At 37.3% G+C, this 13,326-nt stretch overlaps 2 protein-coding genes across 2 annotated transcripts in view; one reads left to right on the top strand and one right to left on the bottom strand.

The window, feature by feature from the left end:
• Positions 1–875: 875 nt before the first annotated feature.
• On the bottom strand, positions 876–4,423 carry mrps16 (mitochondrial ribosomal protein S16). The gene is made up of 4 exons (XM_031732716.2): positions 4,272–4,423; positions 4,058–4,088; positions 1,965–2,231; positions 876–1,436 (listed from the first exon to the last, which is right to left on the bottom strand). Exons 2-4 carry the CDS (start codon positions 4,068–4,070, stop codon positions 1,309–1,311), a joined length of 408 nt encoding a protein of 135 aa, XP_031588576.1. The 5' UTR covers positions 4,071–4,088; positions 4,272–4,423; the 3' UTR covers positions 876–1,308.
• Positions 4,424–4,521: 98 nt separating this feature from the next.
• The window catches only part of pax7a (paired box 7a), a 57,520-nt gene continuing 48,715 nt past the window's right edge, over positions 4,522–13,326 (top strand). Inside the window, exons 1-2 of the mRNA XM_031732717.2 lie at positions 4,522–4,630; positions 11,808–11,881. Coding sequence (XP_031588577.2) covers positions 11,811–11,881 — 71 coding nt within the window. The 5' untranslated portion in view covers positions 4,522–4,630; positions 11,808–11,810. The remainder of the gene's footprint in view (positions 4,631–11,807; positions 11,882–13,326) is intronic.

The following is a 13,326-nucleotide window of genomic DNA, read 5'->3' as shown; positions in this document are numbered from 1 at the left end:
AATAACAAATATTTTTGTTTGATATGTCATGGAAGACTGCACTTTTTGTTTCAACTGTTTTAATTAAGAACAATAATTCATCGTTACACAGGTTGCCCTGTGGCTCAACCAGGTCACTTTTATTCCGCAGTCCCGAAGGAAGTCAAGCAATATCAAAAACCGCAATACTTTAAGTTGTGGAATTGTTTATGCTGTATTTTCAAATGGTCACCTGGGCGTTGTCAAGTGGGTATTAACTCGCATCAGTATTCTTATCACTGCCTGACTGACGCATGCCATAGTGGTGGTGCGGTATTGACCTATCCCAGATAAGAAAAACATTAAAGTCTTAGCATGCGACACGCAGAATAAGCAGCTGTTTAAACATCCTGGTAAAAAAGTCACTGGCTTATTATGAACTGTATTTAAATTTGGTCCGGTTACATCATTAATGGCGGTCCTTTGATTTTTTTTTAAAACAAAGAATAGCGACTATATCTACAAATTGTAGTGTTTATGTCACAAAAGATGATGAGCGTGGGCTTTGCTGTGCTCTGTAAGTAATAATACAAGTCAGTGTTGCACGTATAAATCCAATGATATCTGAATTTGATCTGTAAATATTGAGTAAGAAACTGTTGCTATGCTGTTTAATTTAAAACAGAAAAAGGACTGCTGCAAAGTGGTTCCAAAAACAGAGCGTGGTTTTACGTGACATGTGTTCCAAACCATAAAGTGTCATGACACAGTCGGCAAACACAGGGGTGGGAACTCTGGCAGCAATCATGCTAACAAACGCACCCAATTTTTTATTACTTTCTATTTGACACAACTGATTGTGTGCATATTCAAATACACAAAGGATGAGAAAAGAAGAATGAACACTGACCAAAGAAGGAAGGAATGATTTCAATATTTATGAATCCATTTCAAAGTAAACAAAACAAACTGATTTTCATTAAAAATGCTTTGTTAGCGTGAATAAGCTATAAAGGTCTTTGTTAAGACACAGGATAATAAATACAATCTGTAACTAAACCCCAAACAGATGCAGTTATATTGAAATACTTTAATTAGTTCTCATAAAACACCATATGCAAACTGCTGCTGTCTAAAATAATATGACTGTATTAAAGAAAAAGATGCAATTTTATGAAGCATCTGATCAAAAATTAATCACATGAAGAAGCTACTGACAGAGTCAAAGCTACAATATGACATATTTTGAGTTTCCATGAACAGTTCACACAGCAAGTCAAATCAGTGAGTTATTTTTCTAAATAATTGTGGCAACAATTGGAACTGGATGGTCACGCAAAGTCCACAGCTTTAACTCTCAGCTTCAGCCTGCTTCTGTCCCTCTTTCGGAGATTCCTCTGTTTCTGTCTCCATTTGGGCTCTTTGACGCTCTGCCTCTGTTATTGTCATGGGGTGAAGAGGGAAAAATCCAGCCAACCCTACAGAAGATAGGTGAAGACGTCAACATTCACAATAAGCATTTCAAACAATACAGAGCAGACAGGTAAATGTCCTAACATCTTTTTTAACTTAAGGATAATGATTTTAAAAAAAGGATAATAAAAAAGGGATAGTATTATCTAAATACTGACAATTTTCACTTGGTGTTTTCAGTAGGAATTTACTTTAGTCGAGTCGACATTTGATGTTTCTTCTAACCACAATATACCCTTGATGTGTGCAATCTGTGTTTCTACAATCTATTGATGCCAATGTCATCTGAGGGCACAGCAAACACATCACAGTGCAAAAGTCGTAATTTACAGTGTGTGCAAAGCAATTAAAGATTACAAATCCCTGTGAAGAAAAAGAAATAAAATGCTAAATAAATATTGCCGAATAGGTGTAGATGCCTTCAAAAAAAAAAAATCAGGAGTAAACCAGTTCTCAGGAACAGAATGACAATAAAAATTTCCCAGTGATTTTCAAAGACCTCAAAAGAACACGTTTATGCAGCAAATACACACCCAGGAGTTTGGCAACCGGCTTTGTAGGGTGTGCTCCACATCCAATCCAATACTTGATTCGGTCGAAATTGAAACTGACAAGTTTCTCGTTGTAGATGTTCGGAAGCGGGTCGTAGGAACCCAGCTGCTCGATATATTTACCATCTCTTGCCCTTTTGTTGTAAGCTGCCACAATGCGATAGAAGGGTCTGTTAGCCTGTTTGTGGCCCGCAAGAGCCAATCGAATCACAACGTGACCTCCATGGTACTTCTTTAGTAGGAGTGATGCTAAAGAAGAAAATAAGCATCAAAAGCATTGTCAAAGACAGGAAAATATGACTTTCTTTATTGTTACATAGCCACATATGTAAGTATATGTTATACTATTACAGGCGTTCACCCACCAAATGCAGAAACAAATTTAAATCTTACTTAGCACCCACTGTTGTCAACGCCTTTGCTGCCTTAAACAAAATTACTTTATTAAACAATCTGAAGCAATGGGAAGACTAAATTTGAAAAGTTCTCTTGCACTTTATTTTTGCTATGTATTCAGGTTTTGTTGAATCCATTGCTTTTCCCCTTTTTCGTGAAACAATCTCTGCTCCTGCCCTGCACATAAACTCTACTTATACTAAATGTTCTAACTAAGATTAACCTGTTTTAGAGGCAAATATAGCCCAGTACTGCTTCTTATGTGAAAGGATTTAGTTCTTTATGCATTTTACGTTCATTTTAATTGGATAATTTCTGATTGTTCGAAGGAAAAAGAAGAAGAATTGAACAGTAAACCACGATTTCTTTTCTTAGTATTATTCATATTAATAAGCTTTGCATGACTTTGCTTGCATTTAATCAACCCCACTAAGTGCATGTCTTTGGACTGTGGGAGGAAGTCGGCGTACCCACTCAAACATGTGGAGAACATAGAAAGGCTCTGGTCAAACTTAGGACATTCTTGCTGTGAGACAACAGTGCTAACCACCACGACAGCATGCTGCCAACTAAAAAGTGTAATGTTCTCATATACTCTGACAATAAGAGTGATATTTAAAAAACAAACAAAAAAAGATACATACTGGTATGCTGTCAAAATAATTTTGAACATAAGCAATTGTGTTACACTAATTGCACTACTCAGTTTTGCAGTTGTAGTTTGTATAGTTTTTTAAGACTTTGTGTAACTTTTTCTTTCGTTACTTTTTATCTTTATTGCAGCTGATAAAACTGCAATCTATGACGCAAATCGCAAATTGCGCAAATTTGACTACAGTGAACTCATTGTCATGCTCAAGAAACTAGTTTGAGAGGATCTGAGCTTTGCCCCAAAGTGAGTCTGAGCAATCAGAAGATGGGTACACTGTGGTCTTAAAGGGATGGGCACGATCAACAACAATATTCAGGTACACTGGCATTTAAATGATGCTCACTTGGTACAAAGGGGCCTGAAAGTGAGCTGAGAAAATGTCTCCCACACAATTCCACCATCACCAAAAGCCATTGATACAAGGCAGGATGGATCAGTGTTTTCATGTTGTTTACAACAAATTCTAAACCCAAATCTTATATTTTCCAATTTTGGTGAGTCCGTGTGAAGTGTAGCTTCAGATTCCTGTTTTTAGCTAAGAGTAAATGGGAATCAGTGTGATCTGCTGCTGCTCTGGCCCATCTGCTTCAAGGTTCAATGTGTTTTACATTACACACATTCTTCTACACATTTTGGTTGTCGTGAGTGGTTGTTTGAGTTACTGTTGCCTTCCTACCAGCTCAAAGAAGTGTGGCCATTCTCCTCTGAATGCCATTCACTGGATATTTTCTCTTTCTCTGTAAACCCTGTGGATGGCTGTGTAGGAAAATCCCCCCCAAAATACTCAGAACAGCCCGTCTGGCACCAACACCCATGCCACATTCTTCCACATTCTGATGCTTGGTTTGAACAGGTCTATATGCCCACATGGATACAGTTTCTGCCACGTGACTGGCATATTAGAGATTTGCATTAATAAGCTGTATACCTAAAAAAAAAAAAAGGTATGAGGGTGAGAATTATAGGGTCGATTTCCTACTGACCACAACAATGGGGGGAAAAAGCCTGTTAAGACTTGGATACTCACATAAATGTACCATGGTGTCTGCGGAAATATCCTGCAATAGACAAAGAGTCACATTTAAAACAAAGTGTAAATAGCTATATTTTATAAATAACACATGAGCTGTTATTAATCCTGAAAAAATCATTAAACGTACATCCGAAGATAACCTGACTTTGCACAGGCTCTCCCGTTTTAAGAGCGATGGGTTTGAAAAATAAAAATAAGCAAAACTTACCTCAGAGGATGCTGTAGGATGTAAAGACAAATCTTTTCAGATCCCGCCGCTTTTTAACTCCTTGCACAGATGATGTATTAAACGATAAGAAGCGTATGTTTTTCCCCGGAGAAACAGTGTGACTTTCCTTTAGGGCGCCGCCATGTTTTAACAGGAAGTTACGTACGGCGGCGTAATTTCATCCCCGGGACGCTAGATGGCGGAGTTGCATTGCTGTCTGCTGAACCACCGTCTACAGAAGGCCCGCACAAGCTGTGCAAGAAAACTAAAGATAGTAGGTGAGTTCATGTATCAGACTGCAGTTTTTCCTGAGTCTTCTGGGGAAACGACAGCCTGTAAAGTGCCTCTAGAACGGCAATGTAAGTAATTATACATCCATGAATGTTTTTAATGCAAGTCATTTACGACCGGTCACTTAAGGGAGAGGCAGAAGTCGTAATAATCTTTATGACAGTAAAAGTCGACATCAGACATAAAACATCATACATACATGCATCACATTGCTTATTCAAGCTAATATATATTTATTTTTTAACAATTACTTTCTAAACATTGTCCATTTTGCATCTTACAACTTTCAAACAGTATGCAATATTACTCTCACAGGATATTAAATACCACCTTGCTCGTTAATTGCAGTAGATGGTATTGTGTTAATTATTTTATGTATATTTTTTACCTTTTTTCTCTTCCTTATAGTCATATTCATTTTTTGTCTATTTTTTTTTTGTTTGTTTGTTCTTTTCAATGCCGCAGGACTGGCACATAATTTCTACAATAAAGATATTATGATTCTGATTCTAAATTATAGGCACTACAAATGTAAAGTGTAATTCAATGGAACCAAAAAATGACCACAAAATTGTACTCAGGGAAAGTACTCAAATTCTCAATGCTTTTGCTGCTTTTATCAATAAATAAAACACAGATTTTAGAGCTTCGTGCTCTGTATTAATTATATTCATTCTATTCAGGGGATGAATAGGCCTACATCAACTGTGAATACACCTAAATGAATAGCCAATTGAACCTGAATGAATATTGACAATACCAGCCATTTCATTTATGATTATGAGTTGGTAAATATTACCATCTATCACTCAAAGTAACGCTCTCTGGGTGCAACGTCATTGCGAGTCATGTAATTCTTCTCATCCTGCCTGTAATTTCCACTTAACACGTCTTGCATGAGCAGCACTTTGAGTTTCAAATGAGTTTTGTACTGCTGACCTCATGGCAGAGTTCCTGAGAGTGATCATGAATTTGGGGGGGTCATTGCTTTGCCTGACGTGTCCCAAGTTTTCTGGCTACCCGTCGCCCAACTGCTCCCCCGCCACTGCTGGTCTCGGAACATGGTGATTTCACACTCCTGTTGTGTAAGGCTTGTTTTTCTGCGAGTGTGTGTGACACACATGTGAGGAGAGGTCACCGAAGACACACAAAAAGAGATGGGCCCTTGTTTGTAATTCTGCAAATGTCCAACTATCGCTGCAACACTCAGAGCCCGCAATCGGTTAAAAGAGACGTTACTCAAGAATATGTTTTTCGTTTGCTTGTTTTTTAAATTTTTTATATGCCACATTTTGCTCTCAAAAATCCTACGTACAAGAATGAATCAAACTAGGTATCATTCATGCATGAAGCATTACATCTGTGTATGCTGCAAAATATTTTACAAGTAAATGAAGACAATGCTCTCCAGAGTTCCAAAAATGAAAACCATTTAATGGTATACTGTGTTGAAAACGTATATAACTATCTAACTGACTTAATTTATCATCATCATCATAACCCCTAATTCTTTAATTTGACAGAATAACAATATTACAAGCATATTAGTTTAAAAAGATTTGAAAGTTTTGTGATTTTGGTTTGTCACAGAAATAATTTCAACACTTAAAACCCTTTCTCGTCAACACCCATCATTGGAATTTGTATCATTACTGAATGACCATGTTTTTTTCCTTCTGTGTAAAAATCTGAAAATGAATAGAGGCTTTACACAGTTAGGCAGCAAACAAAATGCATCTTACATGGTGAATCGGCAATGCATGATTATCTGAACGGTGACATTGATTCTAGTTGTGGCTCACTCTCTCGTGAGGACCCCATGCTCTTTGGGATACCAAGACGAGTTGTTCGTCCTCTAATCATCTGTGACAGTTCAGTTAGAGACGCTCAGATGACCAGATATTTTACTAGGAAGAAAGCAAGAGGAGTCTGCTTTAAATGAAAGAGGCTGCTCCAGTTGTTTAAGCCATACATGTCTGGATTTAATTTGATTATAAAGAAGACCCTACTAGTGTACTCAAAACTTAGCTTTCACGTTGAGCCCTTACAAAAGCGCCTGCCTTTATGTACAATGTATAGGCAATATTTACATTAGAATTGCAAAAAGAAAAAAAACATGCTTTTTCTATGCAATATAACCATAAGTTGAGTTAAAATTCATATTATTTGCATCAAGAACAGGATACATCTTTTGGCATAATTGTTTACATGAGTAGAAAAATTAGAAAAATCGATCTTAATTCATAACCTCAGACTAGAATGTTTTTGACTATTTGAAACACTACAGTACTAGATGATTTTTACATTTCAACTTTATTCACTAAATGTCTCACACTCAAAGACAAATTTCCAGTATTGGACTGGATAGACACTCACCCACCACTGAAATAGACACACTTGTTCAATTGCTTGTTAATGCAAATAGCCAGTCCCATGGCAGAAAACCCTGCTGAAATTCAAATTGAGTTGGAAGAAAGGTGATTTAAGTGACTTTGAACATGATGGCATTTGTCAATGCCAGATGGGCTGGTCTGAGTATTCCATAAATTACTGATCTGCTGGGATTTTCCCACACAAACAATCTTTAGGGTTTACAGAGAACTGTCCTTAAAAAGAGAAATTATCCAGTGATGGCTGGTGAGTTTTCTTGAACATGACATTGAGTTCACTGCACTCAAATGGCCTCCACAGTCACCAGATCTCAGTCTAATAGAGCACCTTTGGGATGTGGTAGAATGGGAGATTCACATGATGGAGCAACTGTGTGATGTTATCATTTCAATATTAAGGTTGTTTGATATAGCGATATAAAAATGTCATATCATGACATCATTGCTATATCTGATATATACCATCCCTAACTTAAACAAATATTGCATGTTAATAGAAAGAAAAATATTTTTTAGAACAAAATATAGCTGGATAGACATGTTTTAATCAATAAGCATGACTTAATCCTACCGTCTAGGATACCTCATAGGTCCTTTATTTTCCTGACTTTGTGTCAGGTTTCTTTTTAAGACTACTAATGTGCTGGAGGGACATTCAAAGACACTTAGTTCCCTCTTTGTTCCCTAGTTGGTGTTTGACATAGTTCGTAATTTAAAGTAGGGAGTATTATCTTGAGGTGGAGGTATTTTGAAGGAGACAGATGGAGATGCAGCAGTTTCTCGTGTTAAAGCAAATTAATAGTGTGCATGTTATGCTGTCCCTACTGAGCATTAAAGAAAATGTGCATGTAACTTAAGATTAAGAATGATATTTTAAACTTGGCAGCTTTACGTTCATATTCATAAGATTGATCAGTGTGGTTAGTCAGAATAATGGACCTTTTGAATCACATGCACCGTGTGACTTCTAGACTGTCAGCTCTTTGTGATTTCCTCTGCTTTTTTAAGCATCTGTGTCCTTCTTGAGCGGAGATAGATGTTATGGTTGCAGAGAGCACCTAATGGAAAGACATGATTTTGTCACAGATGGGGGGTCAAGTGATCTCCTTTTTCCAGAAGGATCTTTCAGATGGTTGTACTGAGACTAATTGTGATTGCATGCAAAAAGGACGCATTGCTTATATCTTCACTAACAAAGAGACCTTTTCATTTTCTGTTTCTTTTTTCTAATATTTGTCAACTCTCACAGCCACAGATTAAAGAAAAGATGTTCTGTGTTCTTTGAAATCGGGGGGAATGTGTTTGTCTGCCTAAGTCAATAAAATATTGAATGCTCTAACTTGTTTCTTGTGAAAAATAGGGTGTTACCCTAATTCTTGCATTTATCGTTCATTTTTGTTCTCACTAAATGTTTTCTATTACAATTACATTCGCTCCAAAATAATGCCCTGGTCTTTTTCAAGCAAAGCAAAGAAGAGTGTAAAACATATTTTGACTTGGACTTTATTGCAGTCATTTTGATTTGGCCCAACACAAGCGCAGCACTTTAAAACTATTATGTAGATTAAGTTATGTAAATGTTAAAAATTGTACTAGCCAGAACGTTTTGAGATTCTGGCTCTTTCCTGTTTTGGATGATTTTTTTTTTTTATTGTTATTTTAACATACGTTGTCACTGCATAAATTTCTTATGCTTTATGATTGGTTTCCATCTGATATCCATACTATAAAATGAAATAGACTGCTGGCTTATTTGTGGTTTATAGGGTTTCTAAAGTAAAATGGGAGGCAGAGCTTTCAACTATAAGGCCTCTCTTCTATGGAACCAGTTCCCATTTTGAATTTGGGAGACAGAGACTCTCTTTACTTTTAAGATTAGGCTTAAATCTTTCCTTTTTGATAAAGCTTATACTTTGGGCTGGATCAGGTGACCCTGAATCATCCCTTAGTTACACTGCAATAGCCTAGGCTGCTGGGAGCTTCCCATGATGTACTCTTTCTTCTGCACTCATCTCTTTTTGCTCTCTGTGTTTAAACACCACTACTGTATTTAATCATTAGCAGTTATTAAACTCCAACTCTCTCTGCTGCAATTTGTTTTTTGTCTTGTTTCTCTCTGCACTCTTCTGTTTCCTCTCACCCCCGGCCAGTCACAACAGATGGCTGCTTCTCCCTAAGTCAGGTTCTGCTGGAGGTTTCTTCCTGAAAAAAGGGAGTTTTTCCTTCCGAATGAGAAGCTTTTTCAGTTTTAATGCTAAAGATGCTTCTCGGGTGAGAGGTGAAACATTTCCAAGAAACTTAAAGAAGTCCAATCGCTTTCTTTTCAAGATCCTGAAATTAAAGAGTTTATATGAGGAGAGTCAAGCACCTGATGGTGTAGTACTTGTCTGTAGGTGCTACGTAGAGCGTTGTAGACCCACCTGTGCATGTTGGATGTGTGTGTTGTCAAACACGGGCTATTCTGTTTGGTTTGGTGTTGCAGGCATTTTTGGTGCTTCTTGTCTGTCACTTTTATCTTAGTTTTTATTGCTACCTACTCTTTGTGGGGACCAACCAATCAGCATTCCATCTACGTGTAGCATCAGCAGTGTCAGCGCTTTGTGCTGGGTCACACAAGTGCATCTCTGTCATTGGTTGTTGTTCATTGCTCATTTAGAATGAATTTACGCAATCCCCTTCTCTGAATAGGCAAATAGCTAAGCAAACCGACACTAAGATTCGACCATAAATCCCCAATCAGGCTCAGGAGACAGTTACAAGTTGGTCATAGAAAATCCGAGGATGGGGATGATAGCCAACAACTGATTGTTTGCTATTTTGTTCAGTTGTCTGTTACTATTGCAACAAGCTTGGTGGACGTATCCGTGAGATTTGAAGTTTCTGGGAGAAAACTATATGAACATTAGCTGAAATATGATGTGTATTTCCTCAGACTGAGAGTTCTTGGTGCAGTTGTTCAGTTTGTGTTTCATTTACGTTTATGTAAATCTGCAACAAACCTGTGACAAGCCTGTGACACTATGAGTGCAGTGGGTTGCGTGTAGTCTATGTTCACATAGGCATACAGATGGAGAGAAAACTTTGGTTGGAAATTCAAGCTAATAACATTAATTTATTCACTATAGAGGTTTAGCACAAGGTAAAAGACAAAGTTTTTTTTTAAATCAGTAATTGTACTACTGAATTTGTGAAGGTAACTAGTTGCTTGTTACAACCTAAAATGGCAGCGTGACACTATACTTATAAATGTAATTTTAAAAAATAAATAATGTGCAATAAGAAGACACTAACGCTGATTCGGAGTTCAGTTAACATATTGCATGTTTATGTAATTTTCTTTAGAAGTGAATTAATGTTTAACTGATACAGCGTGAGTAGAATTATTACCACTTTAATACCACCTTAACTGAAATCAAAAGGGACATGTAGCATTATTTCTCATATTTAAAGTCTAAAAACCTCTAAAGAAATCTGACATTTTGTTACATGAACTAATAAAAATGGGGCAGCAATGGGGCGTCTGTCTTTGTTGAGTTTTCATGTTTTCCCTGTGTTTCTCACTGGGTTCTCTCTCACTTCCTCCCAAAGTCCAAAAACATGCAGTCAGGGTAACTGGTGATTCTAAAAGATTTTGTCTCCCTAACAGACTGACTGGCGACCTGTCCAGCATGTATCCCGCCTCTTACCCTATAGTAGCTATAGACTCCATCCCCTCTGTGACCCTTAATTGGATAATGTGGAAAGAAAGTGGGTAGATGGACTAAAAAAAATCATGTAAAATAAGGTGATATGTTAACTCATTTGGGCACTGATAACACCAGTTTCGATCAATAAGCTACAGATTGAGACTTCGAGATTTAACACATTTTTATTTCCTATTTATTCTTTTAAAAAAACAGAATTGAAGACATTTTACAAACAGAAAAATCGCAGGATAATCATATACCATCCAGTGTATGCCTGCATGATCAGCTCATTGTAAACATCCGCTTTCACCAAGACAATTTCTCAAAGATTATTTCTCATAGGCAGTCTTGTGCAAAATAAAAATAAACTTTGGCCTTGTGGCCATGTAGAAGAAATATGAATAGACAAAAACATTTTCAGTTTCCAGTAAGAAAATTGCTTTTTGATGGCCTTAACAACATATTTAGACCAAGTGGCTCTGTCAGAGTAAACACTGATTGTAGAAAAGTAGCGCATAAGATATTGTTTGTTTTACCCTATAACAAATATAGTTGCAGTAGAGAATCGGATTATGTATATATACTGCATATGAGGGATTGTTACAGACTAAACATTCGGTATGCATTATATATTTTATAATTAGATTCATCTTAAATTGCTATAATACTAAAACATTTTATTTATGAAAGTGTGATGACTACAAACTAATTCGATATCACATAATATATTTTCCTAACAGTTTTACTGTTAAGAATTTTTACATTTACATTATATGGTTTTATTTCAGTAAAGAAAGTGAATAATCCTGCAGCACAGACCTGATCCAGCAATCACATCTGGAGCATACATCCCCAAATCTCTGAGAGTTGTTTAATTAACATTTTTGCTTCCTTTTTTTAAACTTTCTGTGGTCATATCTTGGAAAGACACACATATTTTTGGCTACTTGTCTTTTGTAGAGTTCTATTGTGCATGCACCTTGGCATCAGGGTAAAAACTGTGAACATTTACTTTAATAGATATGCTTTAGCTTATTAAGAAACAAAAAGACGACTTAATCAACTGTTATAGTTACATTATAAAAAAGCCACTAGAAATGGATACGGCTGATTGAAGATAATATTACATATTCAGTCAGCGCATCACATTGTGATTTCTGCTATAACAGGTCATGACCTGCTTCCTGTGCTGCTGCTCTCCCCGGACCTCTGTTGGCAGAGCTGAAACGGCAGAGCCACACTGGTAGGTTGTGTGAGAGGACAAGTGGATTTGGCATGCACATCAGAGCGTGATACCCAAGCTTTTTGGTCCTATCACATGCCACACACACACACACTCACACACACACACACACACAGAAGTACAACACACACAGAGCATTTCTGGTCGTGTAAAATGGATTGTAACACTGGCCACTGTAATGAAATGATGCCAGCAACCCACAGTATTCCTTTACAGCAAACTCACTGAAGGTTTAAGACTACTTTTCCTGTCCAGTGTTGTTATTACAACATGAAAAGAGAGCTGTAGCACCTTTTTAGTGTCTGCATTTCTTGTTTTTACATTTTTAACCATCTGTCTGTTGAGATCGGTCGAACAGTAGTTCTTATGAGATTTCCCTTACATTTAATGTGCTGGACAGATCACAAATTAATTTAGTTTCAGCTCAAAAAAGTGAATTTTAGTTTAATTAGATCAATAAACAACTTTCTAATCAATAGAAAAGCCCCTCTGGATGTGTTCTAGTCAAACCTTTGAAGGGATTTTGAGGCAAGTGACGAATATCATCAAGGACAAATTCTTCCAAAATGCCAGTTGACTGATTTAGTAGCAGACATGTTCACGCATGCTTCAGGGAAATCTGTTCGTCTGTGATCTTCCACATTTAGGTGTTTGTGTAACCTGTTTATTGAACACCCAGTAGCAACGCAGAGATTTCTCAGTGTGCAACTGTAAAAATGCCCTTCTCCGAGGATACTGACACTAAACCAAGAGCAGCCTTATCTTAGGGACATCGTAGGCGGCCATGACAAGTTATACACCATTTAAAATGTTGCATTATCTCAATGCGTTTGTGCAGGTCTGAGGCAAATGATCAAAGACATGAGATCAGCGGTTGGCTATGACATGGTACCTTGTTTATGCAAAACTCAGAGTAGCAGGCATCGCATTAAACTCTCACAACATCCTTACATAAACAGATGTTAAAGAAACGGGTGTATTCGAAATGGAAGTGTGATTTCGTTTGACAGTAAAACAGAGAGGACTCCTTTATTGGTTGTCTGTTGCGTTAAACAGAAGAGGGCAGGTGGGCTCTGCTGTGGGGCGATAAGAGCCTCGGGATATGAAGACAACAGGTCTCCTAACATATTGTTTAAGGGGGATAAAGGAGCACTGTTGAACTTTCTGAGGGTTTGAGGAGACAACAGTCATCATCAGCGCTTCATCATGTGCCTTGTATTTTATGCTTATTTGTCTCCAGTTGCTTCCTGGTTGTGAGATTCCTCTTATTTCATCACTTTGTATTGTGTGTCTTTGTGCACCATCTCCACCCATCAGACTAGTTTTGGACTCATTTCTCTCTATTCCAGACCTCTATCTACTGTGTCACATCACTAGATTTGCTGTTGGTGCCAAGTGAAGGTGTTACTGAAGATAAACAGAATTCACACTATAATGAGCAGTGA

Source organism: Oreochromis aureus, linkage group 5 (assembly GCF_013358895.1).
Source record: "Oreochromis aureus strain Israel breed Guangdong linkage group 5, ZZ_aureus, whole genome shotgun sequence".
In the NCBI taxonomy this organism is placed as follows: domain Eukaryota; kingdom Metazoa; phylum Chordata; class Actinopteri; order Cichliformes; family Cichlidae; genus Oreochromis; species Oreochromis aureus.
Note: the sequence above shows the minus strand (reverse complement) of the source record. Positions and strands in the feature narration are given on the sequence as shown.

Bases quoted from the DNA above. Each gene is read 5' to 3' on its own strand.
- mrps16 (XM_031732716.2), bottom strand. The intron at 1,437-1,964 runs GTGTGTATTTGC...TATCTTCTGTAG, and splicing joins GCCGGTTGCCAAACTCCTGG to GGTTGGCTGGATTTTTCCCT.